The sequence below is a fragment of the Mytilus edulis genome, chromosome 8, assembly GCF_963676685.1.
Source record: "Mytilus edulis chromosome 8, xbMytEdul2.2, whole genome shotgun sequence".
Classification (NCBI taxonomy): Eukaryota; Metazoa; Mollusca; class Bivalvia; order Mytilida; family Mytilidae; genus Mytilus; species Mytilus edulis.
Window position 1 is genome coordinate 64,633,255 of NC_092351.1, and position 18,508 is coordinate 64,651,762.

Below are 18,508 nucleotides of genomic sequence, written 5' to 3' on the forward strand. Positions count from 1 at the left end.
TAACTCAGCTAGTTTGCATAAAACGACCATTACAGTTCCACCAAATTCAAACATGACTGTTACCATTAAGACTAATAAAAGTGCTGACCAGGAGTGCATTTTAGGACATGCTCGCTGAAATGTTGCAAATTGGTTACGTACGTAGTTGGAAAAGGAAATAGTTGCCCCTTAACCATTTTAAATGATGGCAATCGTCTAATCCGCCTGAAGAAAGGTACACCTATTGATTACATAGAATAATTTGACGATGTAGTGGGTACGGCAGATGCAAACGCGATAAGTGACGTAAGACGTGGCATTGAAGAGACACGAGACAGGTGCCCTCGGCACTGCCTCAAAGTTCAGATGAGTTTATCCGACCTATATTAACGTCAATCGACTCGTTTCAACCTATTTCATTCCAACCATTAAAACTGAAAGCGTTTAAAGAACAATTACAATAACATGTAACATTATGATATTGATTAACATTTTAAATTTCACTATTTGTTTTTGTATATGCAGCTATATTTGCAACTTATGTGTTATAGAAATACCCAAATTATTTGTTTTATACTTTTGAATTAATTGATAACAAATTCAAGAACATGAAGTCCATTTTTTAAGAATCATTACTTTAATTTCCGAAATTATATAAAATACTTTTAGGACAATCTTGAATTTTATACCGTTTTCTCGCCATCTTGAAAATGGCAGCCATATTGGATTTTTCAGAGTGGGTCCATAGCTGAAATCAAAGGATATATAACCAAGAACTACTATGCAAAGTTTCATGCTTTCCTCATCAAGTGAGCAATTCTGCTCTATATCTGCACCAATCGGCAGGACTAATATATCAATATACAGCTAGGGAATATTTGTTGTTGACCGAAAATATAAGATACATCGATTTAAACTATATGAAAAATAAATAATTTTTGTAAGTTACTTTAATTTCCGTGTCTATATTAAATTTACGAGTACACTATAGGAAGACAGAAAAAGAGAAACGGAAATATACAGGAATACCTAAAGTTTCGTAAGTCATTGCAATGGACCATACATTACTTTCATGTCACAAGTTTTCATAGCACTCAGCAAGTTTTGAAACGAATATGAGAGATAAAGATCTACTGCATTTGGGCAAATTAAAAATATGTTAAACATCTAACTATTTTATTTTTAACAGATTCACAAGTTTTAAATTTTTTAAACCGTGCATCAATATTTTATTGTTTTTATTTAAATTCCTTATATGTTACGTGTATTGATCATTTATTTGTTTAAATTGTGAAGTATATGACTTTAATAAGAATACACGCATTTATATATATAAGTCGATAAAGTTTGAAACAAATAAACGAAAGCTACATCGATGTTGTTTTGCTTGAGTGATTTACCTGTTAAAAGCTCGGGTCCTAACACGGTTTAAAACGAATTAATACCAGTTTGAAATAGTTTAACGGGGGCGTGGCCTATTTGTTTGACGTAACTTACCGCCAACTTGAATTAAATTGAACGACTGCAAGCGAATCTATTTGACTGGCATTAAAATGATTTGATATGCATTGAAATAAATTAAAAATGATTTTTAATTTTTGTCAATCTTTATCAAATGACGATTAATCTCATTTAAACAGCGTTAATGCGTTTTTGTCCGATCAAGTTAAATTCGGGTTACTAGTGTGTGGTATTATTGCCAATGATATCAACAGAACTATAAATGAAGTGGTTGTTAGCCATTATAGGCAATTGTACAGCCTTCAATAATAAGACGAACCAATACCGTATAGTTGGCTACATAGTCGGCTATACTGTTATATATTTTTTTTATTGAAGGTTGCATTTCTGTAAATATTGACAATGCAATTTCCCATAGGAACTCCTTTTACGGCTAAAACTGTACCACTTTTACTATGAAGTTTTGAAAAAAATCATATCCTAGAATTGAAAGTTCATATGCACCACAATTTTTTTCAAAGGTCAAAATATAGGGCTGTGCGGCATATTTTCAACGTTTATATGCCCTGAACTTCTCAGAGTTAAAACTTACACTAATTTTCTTAACTACCCCTACCTCGAATGAAAGGTTACCACAGATTTCAATGTAAACAATATGCACGTGTTTATTTACTGGTAACATTCCCAATTTTTGTCTCTGCGATATTGAACACAGAGAGCATAACTGGGAACCAGTATGTAAACAAAATTATTTTTCTATGAATATTCAATTACTCCCCAAAAGAGGCGTGTTTTGAGAAACAGCTGTATTTACAAAGTGCAACCTGAACAGATAAAGCTATTACTCGATACAAACATATTTTGTGATATTGATTACGTTTGTTTAATTGTAGATATATTTTTTGCATGTGTTTGGTTGTTTTTCATCAAAGATAAAACCAACATAATCAGTTTTATAAAGGACAAAATTCTTTTACTACCTACGTTTAATTTAATAAGTGATTTCGCATTCACTATGTTCACGTTTTCAATGAGCTTTAAACAATAGAATGTCAACAAGCATGCAAACTTACTAGACATGTGAAATTGGGTTCTGATTATAACATTTTGTAAGTATGTTTTTCATCTCGAACAATTCAATTAGAATAACGATCTGTAGTATCTATTTATAGTGATACATCTCATTAAGATTGGAATATACGTATTTCCTGAAAGATCATCAAATTGTTGATATTTGTATATAAGTTACAATCATTATAATAAATATAAAGAAAAAAACACATGAATGTAATATTGGATGATGCAAATAAAATATAACAGATTAAAATCGACGACCATTGAATATCGATACGTTGCTGGTGATTGAAATACTATTTGAAGTGCAACAACGTTAACATTTTCACATTTTATAAATTCAATTTCTTATTCTCATAAGCGAAATGTAGTCGATTCTCATAATTGAACGAGTATCGTTTGAATTTTGAAAACATATGCTTTCCGTAAATATCTTTTTATGGTGGTTGAGTGGGATTTAAAAAAAATGATTATCATTTGTAAAAATACATATCTAATTGTTTGAATCGATATCATTACATAAACGGAAACTTTGTTTATCGATGTTCTTGTCAAATACATTATTATTATCCCCAACCAACATCTTTGATTGATCTTAACTTTCAATTTAAACATTTCCCCACAAACTTTAAATGGTACAATAATAGTTTTCTTGCATGACCATTTTTTAAGCTGAATATATCTTCATACATTGTAGTCCTAATAATACACGCTAGGGTTTTCGAACAAAATTAAAACGATATAATTTTTGTTCAGGAGAAACATCCAGACTCAATCATTAAAGTATCCGACTGCATATCGTATGATGATAATCATCTCTTGAATGATCCTTGGTATTCATTGTTAACAAAAATATTTTGGCAAATATTTGACAAATCGTAAATCTTGATAAACAAAAGAAGTACTTCTTTACAAATTTTGTTCTTTCATAAAACTATCTCCATATTGAATTACAGATTTAAATCCTGTGTTATTACATGACGTATCACACTATTTCCTTGTCAAATTACACAATACACTGAATACGCATCTACCATGTCTAATGAAACTTGAATAAACTATCTGATTTGCCAATCTTTTTTTTCCTCCTTTATTATGTACGAAAAGATTTAGTTCACAAATGGAAATTGTTGCACATAGTCATTGTAAAATAAATCACTTTACTTACTTTTCACTTGTAACGTAATACAGATCTGATTAGAAGCTTGACTGAAATAAAGAATTAGTTCAATGTAAATAATTGTTTTTAAAGAAAATGTGCCAAAGCAATAGCTAATTTTTTTTCGTATGAGTATGAATACTAAAAAAACCCAAAGGTGTGGCTAATTTTGAATTATATACTACAAATAATCACGGTATTTTTAAGACAATTAAATTTATCAATTTTTGTTTATATCTTAACATCTCTACCTTTAGTTAGGGATATTTCAGTGATATAAGTAAAAACATGCCAATTATACAGTAAAACACAACATAAAAGTGAAAATAATACACAAACTGCAAACTCAGAAATCTTCGCACGAATTTCTATTTTTACATGTTTAGCAATTTGGATACAAATTTTATAAACAAAATCAAGATATATAGATAAAATCCAAGTACAAGCAGTTACCTATAAGAAGAAACTAATTTATGGAACATGACGTTATCCAGCGTACAACTAACCCCGATTCATTTTAAGTATCAATTGAGCATCAAAAGCACTATGCGAAACCAGAAACTGCAATCAGAACTGCAGACTTCACAGGAGGACATATATCTACTTCTTTTAGTTTGTTGAATATAACAGGTATAATAAATTGCCGAAATTTATGAATTTTTGTTATAATTAATTCACTGACGTAAACATGATTAATAGTCTGAAAAAAGGGAATGACATATGTTACGTTTACGATTTTATCATTATTTTTTATATGATTCTGTCGGTCAAATAACTGTTATTTTATTTTTAAACGTTGATATCTCTTTTACCTCATACTATCGAAAGCTGTAAAGCAGACCGCATGATTACCAATATCCTTCTCGTCAGGTGTCCATGTGACATTGACGTACCATCGATCGATGGCTATACCATAGCTAAGCAGCTCCGACTTAATCATTTCTTTTGGAGAAGTAACGTTAATTTCTGAAATTCTATAATAAATCGAAAATACTTTTGACAGCTTACATTTATTAAAACTATTTAAAAAGTAAAATCACACAAATACTGAACTCCGAGGAAAATTCGAACAAACAGTTCCTAATAAAATGGCAAAATCAAAAGTTGAAACACATCAAACGATTTGATAACAACTGTCATATTCATGGTACAGGCATTTTTTTATGTAGAAAATTATGGATTGAACCTGATTTTATAGCTAGCTGAATATCTCACTTGTATAACAGTCTCATCAAATTCCATAATATTGACAACGATACGTGAACAAAACAGCGACAACGTTTTTTACTGATATGATTCCGTAATAATTCAATTTCAATACGACTATATTGATTGACCAAACAAAGATATAAAAAGGGAATGCATTATTAATGTAGTGTTTTATACCAAAACTACTATCGTATAGGAGACAATTGACAAATCTTCACAATAAATAGTGCATATTCATTTACAACATTTGATTTGGTAGTTAAAGATATTTAATGTTTTTAGCTGGACATCAACTTTTCTCACATAAAAGAGGGACGAAAGATACCAGATGGACAGTCAAACTCATAAATCGAAAACAAACTGACAACGCCATGGCTAAAAATAAAAAAAAGACAAACAGACAAACAATAGTACACATGACACAACATATAAAACTAAAGAATAAGCAACACGAACCCTACAACAAATAATTGGTACAACAAGAAGCGTCTTAAAATCAAAACCAAATATAAGTGGTAAAACATGACCACCACTATAATTAACAGTTCACGGGAAACTTATGTTTGACCAAGACAACGCAACAAATAATCGGAGGTTAACATGAATGGTTCATACATGTCATGTCTCAGGTCAAATGTTCGAATAAGCATAAAACAAGGAAGTAATTCGATTACAATATTAGAGATACTAGAATACACAAGCAAGATCGCCTGTCCGTAACTGAATTAAAGCACATGCGAATTTTTTTTTTAGAAATAAGAAGTTATGGTGTTATGCCAATGAGACAACTCTCAATCCAAGACGCAATGTTTAACAAGTAAACAATTGTCGGGCAAAGTATGGTCTTAAACACGGAGCCGGACAGCAAGCTATACAGTGGCCCAATATTTTGCCTAAACTTTTAGTATTAGTATTGTTATTTGATTAATACGCGCTTCTTATAAGTTTTTCTGCTTTCAAAATATTTTTGTTTGAATCCGTCCTGGTTTCTTCTACAACCGGATCAAACTTATGAAGATATATATTTTTTGTCAATGATTAAATTAAGTATTGTCAATCATTGAATAATGACGAGGTTCAGGTGTTATTATAACAAGTGTTTATAACAAAATCTAAAATCACCGCTTGGTGTTGTGACTAATAGAAGTGGAATATATAGATGATGTAACGTTTACCGTTAAAACTATCATTCTATTTTACCAGTATCAGATTTGACACAGAACTTGTTACTAGTAATTATTTGTAATACAAGCAACAAATTTTTCAAAAAGTTTGCATGGTTTTAGCGTATTATGTTGATAATCGAGTTTTGCTTTGTATTCATCTATCCAGAATATTACATATAAATTGTAATAGGGTAAACAAACAAGTGGAATAGAGGAAAAGTTAGCAGAAGGAGTTCGTTCCAGGTCATTGACCTAATGCTTTTAATTAGTGTATTTAATTTTGCGACTTATGGATTTTGTGTTTATTGCATATCATTTCGAAACTCTTTAAAAAATTCTTTACAATTATTTTAGTTTACATAAAGTGCTGGGAATATTGTAAAGACTACTTCTATTTGATAAGGTAGTTCATGTTTACTGCTACAATGCCTTCAAGTGAAAAATTGCTGCTCTAAAAAATTATTCGGACTACTCTGTACCGTAATGGACGTTGGCATGATAAGGAAAGTTCACATCGACACACCTCTCCCTGTTCCAGGTTAAATGAACAATAAAATTATACAAAAAAGGAAATGTTAAGATACGTGTTTCAATATTTGTTTTAAAACTTTTAAATTATACAAGTAACAAGATACTAATCTTTATTTTTTGTAAACCACAGACAGAAACATACACGATCCTTTCTACTTTCTATGACATTTGTACATGCCCATGCTCAATCATGACCGTGAATTTCTTGATTTGGCGTTAATGAGTTATGTCACCCGTGTGCATTTTATACATTACAAAATCGCTAATGCTTTGTCTTTTTGTTTAAAAATTTGAGTAATAACTTATTCACATCAACAAGGTAATTATGTTATGACACGAAAGATTACATGATATTTTTATTTGATGCGGAAACAAATTAATAATGAAAAAAAATTTGCAGGAATAAAACTCAATAAATAAGGAATCACTTTAGTAGTTGTTCTTGTGGCATTAACATGTCGATTCAGCACTTAAATAACAACTTCAATGAACATTTCAATGTTAATTTCATAACCTGTGATCATGTTTCTTACCGTCCTCACTTACTGATATGATCACATATTATATGTGTTTCGTGCCAACTGATCAATAACTGGGTTTCCAATATAGTGCGAGTGATTATTTTACCTCATACTCATCATTGTTTTAAATGACATCTAAAACTGTCAAAAAAGCCTCCGAAGAAGGCAGTACACAAAAGAAAACTTGAATAGTCGGTTATGTTATGATTAAAAACAATCACATACGTTCTAATGAAACAAAACTGTGACGATGAAATCTACCAGTAACTGAAATCAAAGTGTGAGTACTTAGTCTTCCAATAAAACATGATAATTTTGAGATACGAAGCAATTGTCTTTCCTCATTAATCCATTAAGATACAATCCATTGTAAAAAAAATATATATGAAATATTTTTAAAACTTTGCAATATTTTAAACAATATAGTTCTTTACTTTATTGATAATTACAAAAGGAGAATATGTATTTTAACACAATAAGAGGTTATATCAAATATGCATGACATTAAATATCATTTTCACATTGCCATGACAATGAACAATGGACATCAATATAGCAAAATTATAAAATTCACTACTCACCGAAATCCTTTTGCTATAATTGTCTGGTGGTATGTAATGTGTACAGGTATTTCGACAACTGAATTTATTTCGTGCAAATTTTCAAAAACTGGTTTAATACTACAAGATTCAGTTGAATTATGCACTGTCACATTTATTAGAAACTGGATTGGAATGCTGCTTAATGCATTAAGTGCCTGTTCTGTAGCAAAGTCTTCAATTTGTAGAGCAACGGCGTACATACCAGTCGTTCCAGTTGCGTTGTAAGTAAGAATACACTTTTCCTTAAAAAAATAAAAAAATAAAAAAGTCATATTTGCTGTATCAAAAATACAACAATTCAAGATCGCACGCCTTAACATATTTTTGTTTTTATTATTTATATTTGATACGGGAGACAAAATGAAAATCCTTAAATACTACTCTTCATTTTCATTTTCATACTCATTTAAGTACAAATAAAGAATTCAAAGAAGTATTATTTTAAAGTTAAACAAGCGCATATGTTTTATTTACGAATGATGAGTACGCCTTTTTTATAAAAAATGTTGTAAAAAGAAATTCTAGAAAAAAAAGCCCATCTCAAACAAGTTAAAGGGAATGTTGTCCGCTCTCTTATGTATAACGTTTACATCCTCGGACTTCAAATATTTTGCTTTGAACGTTCCTGATACAGGTAAATCAAGAAAAGCGTTTCGGACGCATAAAATCGATAAACGTGTTGTTTTCATTTTTTTTTTATTTCAATGGGTCGATACCTCCAGTACTTCGGTACTGGCATGATTTATAACAAACCTTTCTAAATATGTCCGTTTATAAATATTGAAATTGTTAAGACACTAAGGTTTCAACTCTCTCAGGCAAAATTAACCTTAGATGTAATTCGATATTTTAAGGTATTTTTTTTATCATATAGATCTTCAACTGTTTCGGTACTTGAACATACTCGGCTTTCAAATATTCTGCTTTTGTCGTTATTGATGCATACAATTATTAAACGTTCTGTTTTCAATTTTTCACATCAAAGACGGGAGAGTAACAAATACAGTAAGTTTAAACTACAATTCATTAAATCAAGTCGGCTATAAATTTTGCTTGACAATTGAATAGATCACCGACTTGTAATTATTCAGATCAAAAAAGTTATCAAGCAAAACAAGAACAAAGTTAGAAACTTTATTTTACGGAATGATTTAAAAAAGTGTAATCGCTGAGTATTGATATTTTGCTTGAAGAAAGTGTTACCAAAACGTTTATCTTATTCAATACTGAATCACTACTTAAGCTTTTTAAGTTTACCTTATTCAATACTGAATAACTGAGCTTTTTACATACGCTGTCACATTCATGATACGTGAGTGCCCATCGACATCGTATTACATCACCATCTTCGTCTTGAACTAAAACATTGATTAAATTGATATGAAATAATATCTGGTGTTTTTCTCGCAAATTGATAGACTGATATTGTCCTAAAAAATTTCAGTACATATTTTTATAACGGCAATTGGAATTATCTCCCTTATATTATTGACTTATTAAACACCAACTTAGTCACTTTATAGTCTTTATATTTTTCATTTTTCACAGTTTAAGATTAAATATTTTAATACATTTGGTTGATATTGTCCTAATAATGGAATGTGAATATACTAATAATTATCCTGCAATTTGGTGTCGTATTATACAAATACAGCCCTATAAATATCGCTATACTGTATCTGTTTACTATACAGATATCACTTTAAAGCTCCACCCACTGCCGAACACATTTGTGTATTGCTAATAACGAGTGTCGTATGAACCTTCGTGACCTCAGAATGTGTATTGCAGTCGCATTTTAATGACGTATTGTTTGAACTTATGCTAACTAACGATTACTTTTATACATTGTTTGTTTTTTAACATTTTTTTAAAAACCAATTAGAATTAAACCAATTTTTTTTATTACAGACGAACATGAACAGCAGTATTTTCTACGACGACAATTATCCATTTAAAACTTGAATGTGTACATTTTTCACAAAAACAATCATGTCGATTTCGGCATGTATGTTAAGTGAATGTCAAGTTCATTTCTAAACTAAGAATGCAGGACAACTGGTACACCTTTGTTTCGAATTGGAGAATGATTTCTTATTTGTTTAACTGTTGATATTAGCTGTTATGTTGAAATTGATAATTATTCACCGTAAGCGATGTATTATTATTGACAATTTGAGATCATTTCTTTGTGAACCCGTCTGAATGCGTGATTTTAATATAACTACGCGAGCCTCAAGGTATTTTGAATTGTCTTTCCAAGCACAAACAATATACAGAATTAATTTCAGAATAAAGACAATCACTGTTTATGTAATATTACAGAATCCGGATACATTTGATACACAGTGTGCAAATGTCCTCACCCAATATGAATTTTATTTACCCGATAAAGTCTTATATTAAGGCAATTGCACACTGTGTAACTAATAAAATCGTCATATCTCGTTTTTATTATGTAAGGGAGTAAACATAGAAATAAGAAATAACTTCAGGACCATTGTCAAAGCTTGTAAACATTCTGTCTTTTAATCTAACAATAATGTATTTGATCTTAAATGTACCAATAGTTTGAGTATAAAAGTGTGTTTCTAATCAAACCGTGCATTTGGTTCAAATCAATACTTGACATTGAAAGCATAAAACGATGTTAAAAAGGTAAAAACCCGGTTATAGTAGAAATCTAGTCACTCGGTTTTTCAGTTTTTTAAATATTATGTTTTGAAGTCAGTCGTTACTTTCGTCTACTTTTGATTTCTGTTCGACACCATTGAATAAGAATTATGCAAGATTTCCTACCAACAAAGCGGGCGTTACATGATGAACAGGATATTCCGAACCTTCTGATACAACTAATGTAAATTTATTTTCAATTGGTGACGTTGGTGCTGCTCAGTCCTCATGTTTCTATATGGTGTTATGCATACAAATGTGTTTTGGTAGTCTTTTCATTTTTTACCAGAACTTTTGTCAGTAATTCATTGACTAATACTAGTTTTAACATCGCTTTGGTATCCTGAGCAAAGGTTTATATTATAAAATAATTTTTATGGATTTTGTGAATGACCACATATACTTATCAATTGATTATTAGCAATAAATATCAACACGATTGATTTCTAAATTTGCAAAGCTCAATAATACCTGGAAGTGACAAAGAGTAAAAACATCCATATTCTAATCGAATAACTGGTGGAATATTGCTTATTGGTGGGGAATTAACTTTAGCAATATCTTCACGTATGGTTAAATTTGCAGTCGAAAGCAAAGACCAGGCTAGCCCACCTTCTTCAAGGTTTATCCAGTTGTATCCTTCGTACCTAGTAATGTTAAGACAATATCGTAATACAGTTACATTATATACAAATTGTTTAAATGATAAAAATAATATAGACGTCATCATAACCATAGTTATGTTGTCACAGATAAGCTAAACACCAGTGTTGGTGTATTTCAAAGTATTTTAAAACCACACATAGAAATTGAGTCTATACAAGAAAACATCTCTCATACATTTGTAAGTATTCCTTGCATTACTTGTATCTTTTAAAACTTATTTCGCATACAATTATCATTGTTTCGTGCACTGTACAATACATGTTTTTATTGTAAATTAGCATAGTCATCCCGTTCTTGAAAAATGTTCTTTTCTCTCGTCGTATTGTTGATTCATTAACAAATATATAGTATGGGCTTTGCTCATTGTTGAAGGCCGTACGGTGACCTATAGTTGTTAATGTATGTGTCATTCTGTTCTCTTGTGGAGAGTTGACTCATTGGAAATCATAATACATCTTTTTTTACATGTATTTCAAACATACATGTAGTCAGTTGTTACTTCTACATTTGAAATGTCTTTACCAAGTCAGAAATATGACAGTTATTGTCCTTTCGTTTGAAGTGTTTTATCATTAGATTTTGCCATTTGATTACAGACTTTCTCTTTTTGAATTTTTCTCGGGTTTCAGTATGCTCATTTGCGGCACGATATAATTGAATGAAATTCGTCCAAAGGAAATTGATAAATACGATATTAATGTGTGTTTTTCTTTTCAAAAAATCAAACACATGAAAAGTTCTTGATTAAGTATAGGTATGTCCTTATGTAAAACCTGATTGATTTAGATTTATTTTAAAGCCAACATGTGTATGACAGTCGCAATTAGTTCAATTATATTCATTACAATGTGTGAGCAAAACGAACTGACATAAAAGGTACACTAGTTACATTTTGCATTAATCTCAATCACTGTAATAACAAACAATTGTGTCAAGCAAGAAATACAAATTGACAAATGATGTGTGATTTCGTATATTTTTTATTTTCGTTTCTGTGTAAATATGCGCGTATTTAGAATTTGCTTACCGAAATTGGTATATGTTGTCCAATACTTTTGGGAGAGTAACATTTAATGTTCTCTGACCATATATCCACCCTTCTTCTTCACTAAATGCAATACAGTAGAAGGACATCAAAGGAACTAACTTTAACCAGCATCCTCTGTAGCAATCTAAAGTGCCTTCTCCCTCGACCAAATCTCCGCTGTCATACTCATTGCAAAAAAGGTTCGATGTATCTCCACGAAACGATAGTTTATATGTGATGTCAATTTGCTGGAATGAAAAAAATATTAGAAAAAAAAAAAAAAAAAAAGGAACAACTGCTAAACGTAAAATGCATTTATGACGTTATCCTTTCTCACATTGCAGTCATAGAAAATACTTGGAGAAATCTGAAAATTTTTTGGACGATCCGTTTTGCCTCTTTTAACAAATTTCTAACTGGACTGAATTGTATACAGTTTCAGTAATGACCAATTGAAATTTTAAACCGAACATTAATGCTAATTCTTCTCAATTTCTCAATAATTAGAAAACACGAAAACATCACCACTGTACTTTTTCAAGATTCTTCTCATATATTATTAACTGGTTCAAATACAACATTGCAAAGAAAGTTTCAATTCTGTTTTAATACACGACCTATTGGTATTAAAAACCGATATGGCAGCAAAACAAAACTTATATTAAGCATCACTTGCTTTGATTACAAAACTAACTTGCATTAAAGTAAAAGAACAGACAAACGATCACTAAAAATAACTATAATCCATACATTCTAACCACAAAAAGTAAAAAAGAAACCCAAAAATATTGAACAAAAAAGGTAAAGTGAAAAATAAACGATGAAAACCAAACAGAAAAAAACGAATACACTGACAGAGTTTAATCAGATCCACTGGTAAAACAAACCAAAACCCATACTGTTCTTTAAGTGCCATACATCACATCCAAATGCTGTTAGACTGATACCACTGAAGGTACCATAAACCCAGCAGTCAGTGTTTAACTCTTTTGATTAAGGTGGTACCCAACACTTTCACTAAAATTAATTTGGCTCGTTTAATTTTCATAAAATGTTGTCAAAGTATTTACTTTGAGACTTTATTAAAAATATAAAAAAATTTTTTTTTTTGAACCAACCGTTTTGTCAGAAAAAATACACTGGTTATATAGCAATTTGACAAACAGAAATTTTGATCATTGAGAAGCTTAATATTCTTTTTACAACACAACGTAATTAAAACAGTTAGCTGACTTTACAGAGTTATCTCCCTGATGTATAAGGTACCACCTTAAGACAGAAATTATTGAAAAATAAACTTGCCACCCTCACCTTGCGACGTTGACCTTCAATAAAAAAAAATCCATTTAGGTCCTTGTTAGTCAAACAAACTATAACCGAGAAAACACATCATCTTTGAAAGGGCATCAGCAGACCACCAGAATAACTTGAACTCAAAAAAAGCAAACGCCAAAATGCATTTGGTACTGGACATTTTTAGAAAAATAAATATAATTTTGACCGTACCTGATTATCTATGTGCCTCCATGTAATTGTACCTCCTCGAAAATGGGATCCATAAATACACACAATGTTAACTATAATCAACACCGCATTCACAGTGTTGACACACATATTTGATCACAACCGAACATGCACTTACACACTGACTTTTGAACAATTCCTTTTTTAAATGTTTTAAATCTAAATAAAATGCATTATGGGTATTACATAAACCTTTTAATATTTATCAAAGCTATTTTTCTTTGGAAAAACCAATGCACTATATTCTAAGAAGAGGACAATAACTGATTGAAATTATGCCTTGTACTTTGTTAGCAATGAATTATATTGGTGTCGTTTAAACATTTAAAAGATATGTATCGCTTAAAAAGTCTTTAACAATGAAATTAACAATATCATCAAATACTGAATAAGGTATATTTTTTTGTTAAATTTACTGCTGACACATATATTTTCTTTTGTGTTAACATTATCCACAAATCCGTTGTATATTTCTGTCTATCAACTTAAATATCGATTAATATGTTTGATTTTTAAATGTATGATTCACTTTGTTAAACAGTTAAATTAGCAGTTTTTCTTTTATTTTGTACTGTGAACGTAAGATATTTATAATATAAAGTTGAATCTGTATAAATGTGTGTTTAATAAGAAGTAAATGTATGTAGTAGAATGCTCTGATAATCCTCGGACGTTCTCTAATGAGCCTTTAATCTTTGGTTCAGAATAACGGTCTTGTTAATGTTCTTTTGTCGTGTAAGTATTTCCGCCGTATTTCACCACATGCTATCAATTTCAGATGTTCATGAATATTTTCTATGGCATAAAGGTTCTCGATGTTCATTAAATGTATTATTACCTGACATACTAGATTTAATGATGTTTCATAAACAGCCGTCACATTCCAACAACAACTTCTATGATGTATGTGAGTTTTCTTCTAGAAAATCCGTTTTTAGATTTCTATAATGGCATGGAAAACAATGCACCTAATTTGGAAGTATTATCTGCACTTGTGGTACGTACGTTTGTCAATTTACTCATCATTTTTGTTTTTGTATAAATAGCAAGGCAGTGCATACGTTTAGTAATATTTTATTGAATTAACATTCCAATTTTATGTAGTTCAAGCTACGCAAATCGTATAACTATTGGTATACTCATAAAAATCTATTTTGAATGTTTTTCTCTTGAAATGTTAGAACCATCCCGAGTTCCAATGTTGACTACTGCACCCCTATTTTTGATATTTTCACCTGTTGTGTCTGTTTGCGTTGTTCACTCAGCGTTCTCAATAAAATTGAATTTGTTGCGACTGTCATACAAGTGAGAGGTTTAGCTATCTTTAAAACCAGGTTCAATTCGTCATTTTCTACATAAGAGAATGCCTGTAACAAGTCAGGAATATAACAGTTGGTATCCATTCGTTTGATTTGTTTGATATTTAATTTTTGCCATTTGATTAGGGACTTTCTCGGAGTTCAGTATTTTTGTTATTTTACTTTTTACATGCTATTGCCTAAGTGATATGTTATCTTTCATTTCCAAAATGTAATGTTCTTTCGAAAACGAAATTGTTGATAAAATTAAGGTTTGTATTGAATACGTTAACTTAATACATATAGGGATATTTTGCTATTATCAAATATGCATCATTTGTGCAAGAAAATGAAAAGAATTTTCATTGACACATTGGTCCATTTGATTTTTTCCGTAGAATCCTACTAGGTTAGATATTTGAAGTCAATACATTTTCGTTATATGTGATTATCTCAGTTAAAACAAAATTTAAAGGTACTGAAATACAAAGATTAGTTTAATTATCTGTGCCTGTAAATACACCAATACAATTATGTGTTTGTCATTGACACAACTAACAAAAGAGGGGAAGTGATATGGAAGCAGAGAAATATCCGATTTCGTAAATAATGACATTTTCTATAACTGTCAGCAAAGTCAAGACTTAATTAACTGATATTCACCCTTCAAATGCACCCCAAATATTCGCAATTCTAAAGAGATAATGTTAAGATGTCCTAAATTAAATCTTTTCAATAGAATAATAATCATTGGTTACGGATTTACATCTCTGAGGATCACAAATATTTCTTGAGTTATATACCTTTATGGAGTTATTTTCTTTGAAGAACAATAGGTCATTCTTTCGAAAAACAGCCCGTACGATACCATATGAATATTTTAATGAAATATGCTCTAAGGCATAATTACCTGTGAGGTCATTATTTTGCTTGATTAAAATGCAAACTATAATTAACTTCAAAATTATATTCGTCTGATAGTTTTTAGTTGCAGATTGGGGAATATATTTTTGAAAGTTAAATCTATGAAACATGAATGTGTAAAAAAAACCACATTGCCTGCATTTTGATTTTAGAAACAAAAAATGTGAAGTTTTGTTAATTTATCGCTACAATACAGAGACATAATCATATGTTTGAGATGAATTTTAATGTAAAACTTTTATTACACTTTTTTTTTCTTTACTGTGAATCCAACTCATTTGTTTGCTACATGTATATTTATCAAATTTTGGCTTTGAAATTTTGATAATAGAGCGTACATTTTCATATTTTTTTGACTTTATACCTATTATGTCTTATTGTTTTGTTCATTCATCGTTATCAATATCATGACATTTTATGCCACTGTCATTCATGTGCGCAGTTAAGCTAGCTAGAAAACATGTTGAATCCACTATTTTCTACATAAGAAATTGCCAACACAAAGTCATAAATATGTCCGTTGTTATCCATACGCTTGCTTTGATGTGTTTGCGCTTTTGGTATTAGCATTTTCTGAGATACTTTCCTTTTAGAATTTTCCGCAGAGTTCGGTATTTTTTTCCCCACTATTTGCTTGATTCGTTTTAAAACTGAACATGTTCTCGTAAAAAGTTAGGAACAATTTTTTTAAGGATTAGAATACAGGTATTGTTTTTCATGTTAAATTTGTTTTTCACATCCAAGGAGATTTCTTCAAAAACGAATTAAGTGTATTTATTCAACTTTAAATATAACTACCTTATATATTACAACAATTAGCAAACATAAATAATAAGTAATATATGCATAGGTAACAAAGTGTTATCATTTGTTATTAAACGGTTCTATTTGAAAGTGAACATGACATTTTACCTATTTGCTCATTCTCAATTGGGCGTTTGAAGATATATAAATCTAGATATTTGTGACAATCTTCATTTCTTTGATTTTTAATCTGAACTATAGATATATTTCTATCTTAACTGTTCCAAGTTCATTAAAGCCCCTGTTTTGAACTATTAAACATAAGTTTACAATTTTTTGGGCATATGAGTTCGAACAATTTTCCGAAAACAAGTTTTCGATTACAAATGTATATAATATCCTTTCGACGGTTATCATTCAACTCATGTATATCATTATCTTCACTTCAAAATAGAATGTTCTGCATACAAATCTATTAATAATTCTTATATGGCGTGCTGCTTTCGCTTTATGAATAAACTCATGCTCTAGATCCAATATTTTTTTTGTCACATGCTTATATTGACTACTGCAGAATAAGGAATTTTATTAACTTAAACATTTCCAAACTCTGAAATGATGCACATGTTGTTACTCACTATCGCTCGGCCATAAATAATCACGAAAATAATGCCTCCCCATGTTAAAACTACTATACAATATAGCTTGCATCATTTGGTTCTTAAATTTTCTATGTTCAGTGGTTAATGATTGATATATAAAATGAATACACCAGTATGTATATATATCCATCAATTCAATACCACCTATTTCTAAATTTATTTTTCTCTCGTAACATACACTAGATACGCAATTACACCTCCACTTTTCTTAAAAGCGTTTCTATCTTTTCTTTCTTTTATGAAGCCTTCAATTTGAAGTATATACAGTTGTAGGTTAACGATTCCCAACCTGTATTCGACGATAAATAATCTTTTATAGTGCTATTCTCTGAACTGTTTGTTATTTCATTGGTATATGTAGCCGTAGAATTTAATGTTTCCGTTTTCATTAAATCCTTTACAATACTGTTATAACAACCTTACTTTTAACCTTGCTTTTGTATTAAACTTGGAGGAAGTGCCTAATAGTCTTCATGGTAAGGGGTTCGTCAATGCTTACATAACTGCCTACCAAATAATAACCTACCACCAGTGGTTCCCCATAAACTGATTTAAACAAACTAAGTTGATAGATTAATTGTCGGTTGTTAATATCTTCCAAAGGAAAATATCTTATACATGTTCAAGACTAGAACATATAAATACAACGGGAAGGTCATGTGACAAAGGTCGATGAAATTTCATTATCGGAGTACCCATGCCAATCGCGATCAAATCCGTTTGTTTTGATAATATTCAAAAAATAAAAGAAGCTTAAAACACATTAACAGTATAAGCTATATAGATCATTTTTAAAAGATAACAGTCCTTGAAAACTACAGAAACGTGATAACTGTTTAGTGTACATGGTGTATAGGATATATTAACATTATGCATGCATGTAACCCATTTATAACGATTCAACCCCACATATGTGTCCATACGACGTAATTGAACTTCAAAAGCCAATATATAGTTGCTAGTGTGCGCAAAAAAAGTGTCTTTTTACAATACGCCAAAACGTTTTGATTCCCAAAACGGGTCTGTATCAAGCATACACGGCCCTTTTTGATGATATAGCGCTTTTATTGACTTATACATGTATACTCGCTTTGCTCTTTCGTCTTTTGTACGAGTCGAATTGTGACTGGAGAATAGAAATATGTTCAGAAAGTTAGTAACACCTTTTGCGGAGGTGGTGCTTTCTATTGAATAAGCGGGGTGTAAAAGTGCGCAGCAACGCCAGGTCTGACGGAGCATGGTTATTTCATAATCCTGTGTATACATGTACTTAAAGATAGCGCCTTTA

General features: G+C 30.5%; 1 protein-coding gene across 1 annotated transcript in view; it reads right to left on the minus strand.

The window, feature by feature from the left end:
- LOC139487082 (adhesion G protein-coupled receptor B1-like) overlaps positions 1–13,737 on the minus strand; it is a 52,113-nt gene extending 38,376 nt beyond the window's left edge. Inside the window, exons 1-7 of the mRNA XM_071272087.1 lie at positions 13,575–13,737; positions 12,069–12,316; positions 10,847–11,022; positions 8,960–9,060; positions 7,682–7,944; positions 4,486–4,647; positions 3,683–3,723 (exon numbers count right to left, since the gene is read on the minus strand). Coding sequence (XP_071128188.1) covers positions 3,683–3,723; positions 4,486–4,647; positions 7,682–7,944; positions 8,960–9,060; positions 10,847–11,022; positions 12,069–12,316; positions 13,575–13,682 — 1,099 coding nt within the window. The 5' untranslated portion in view covers positions 13,683–13,737. The remainder of the gene's footprint in view (positions 1–3,682; positions 3,724–4,485; positions 4,648–7,681; positions 7,945–8,959; positions 9,061–10,846; positions 11,023–12,068; positions 12,317–13,574) is intronic.
- Positions 13,738–18,508: the final 4,771 nt, after the last annotated feature.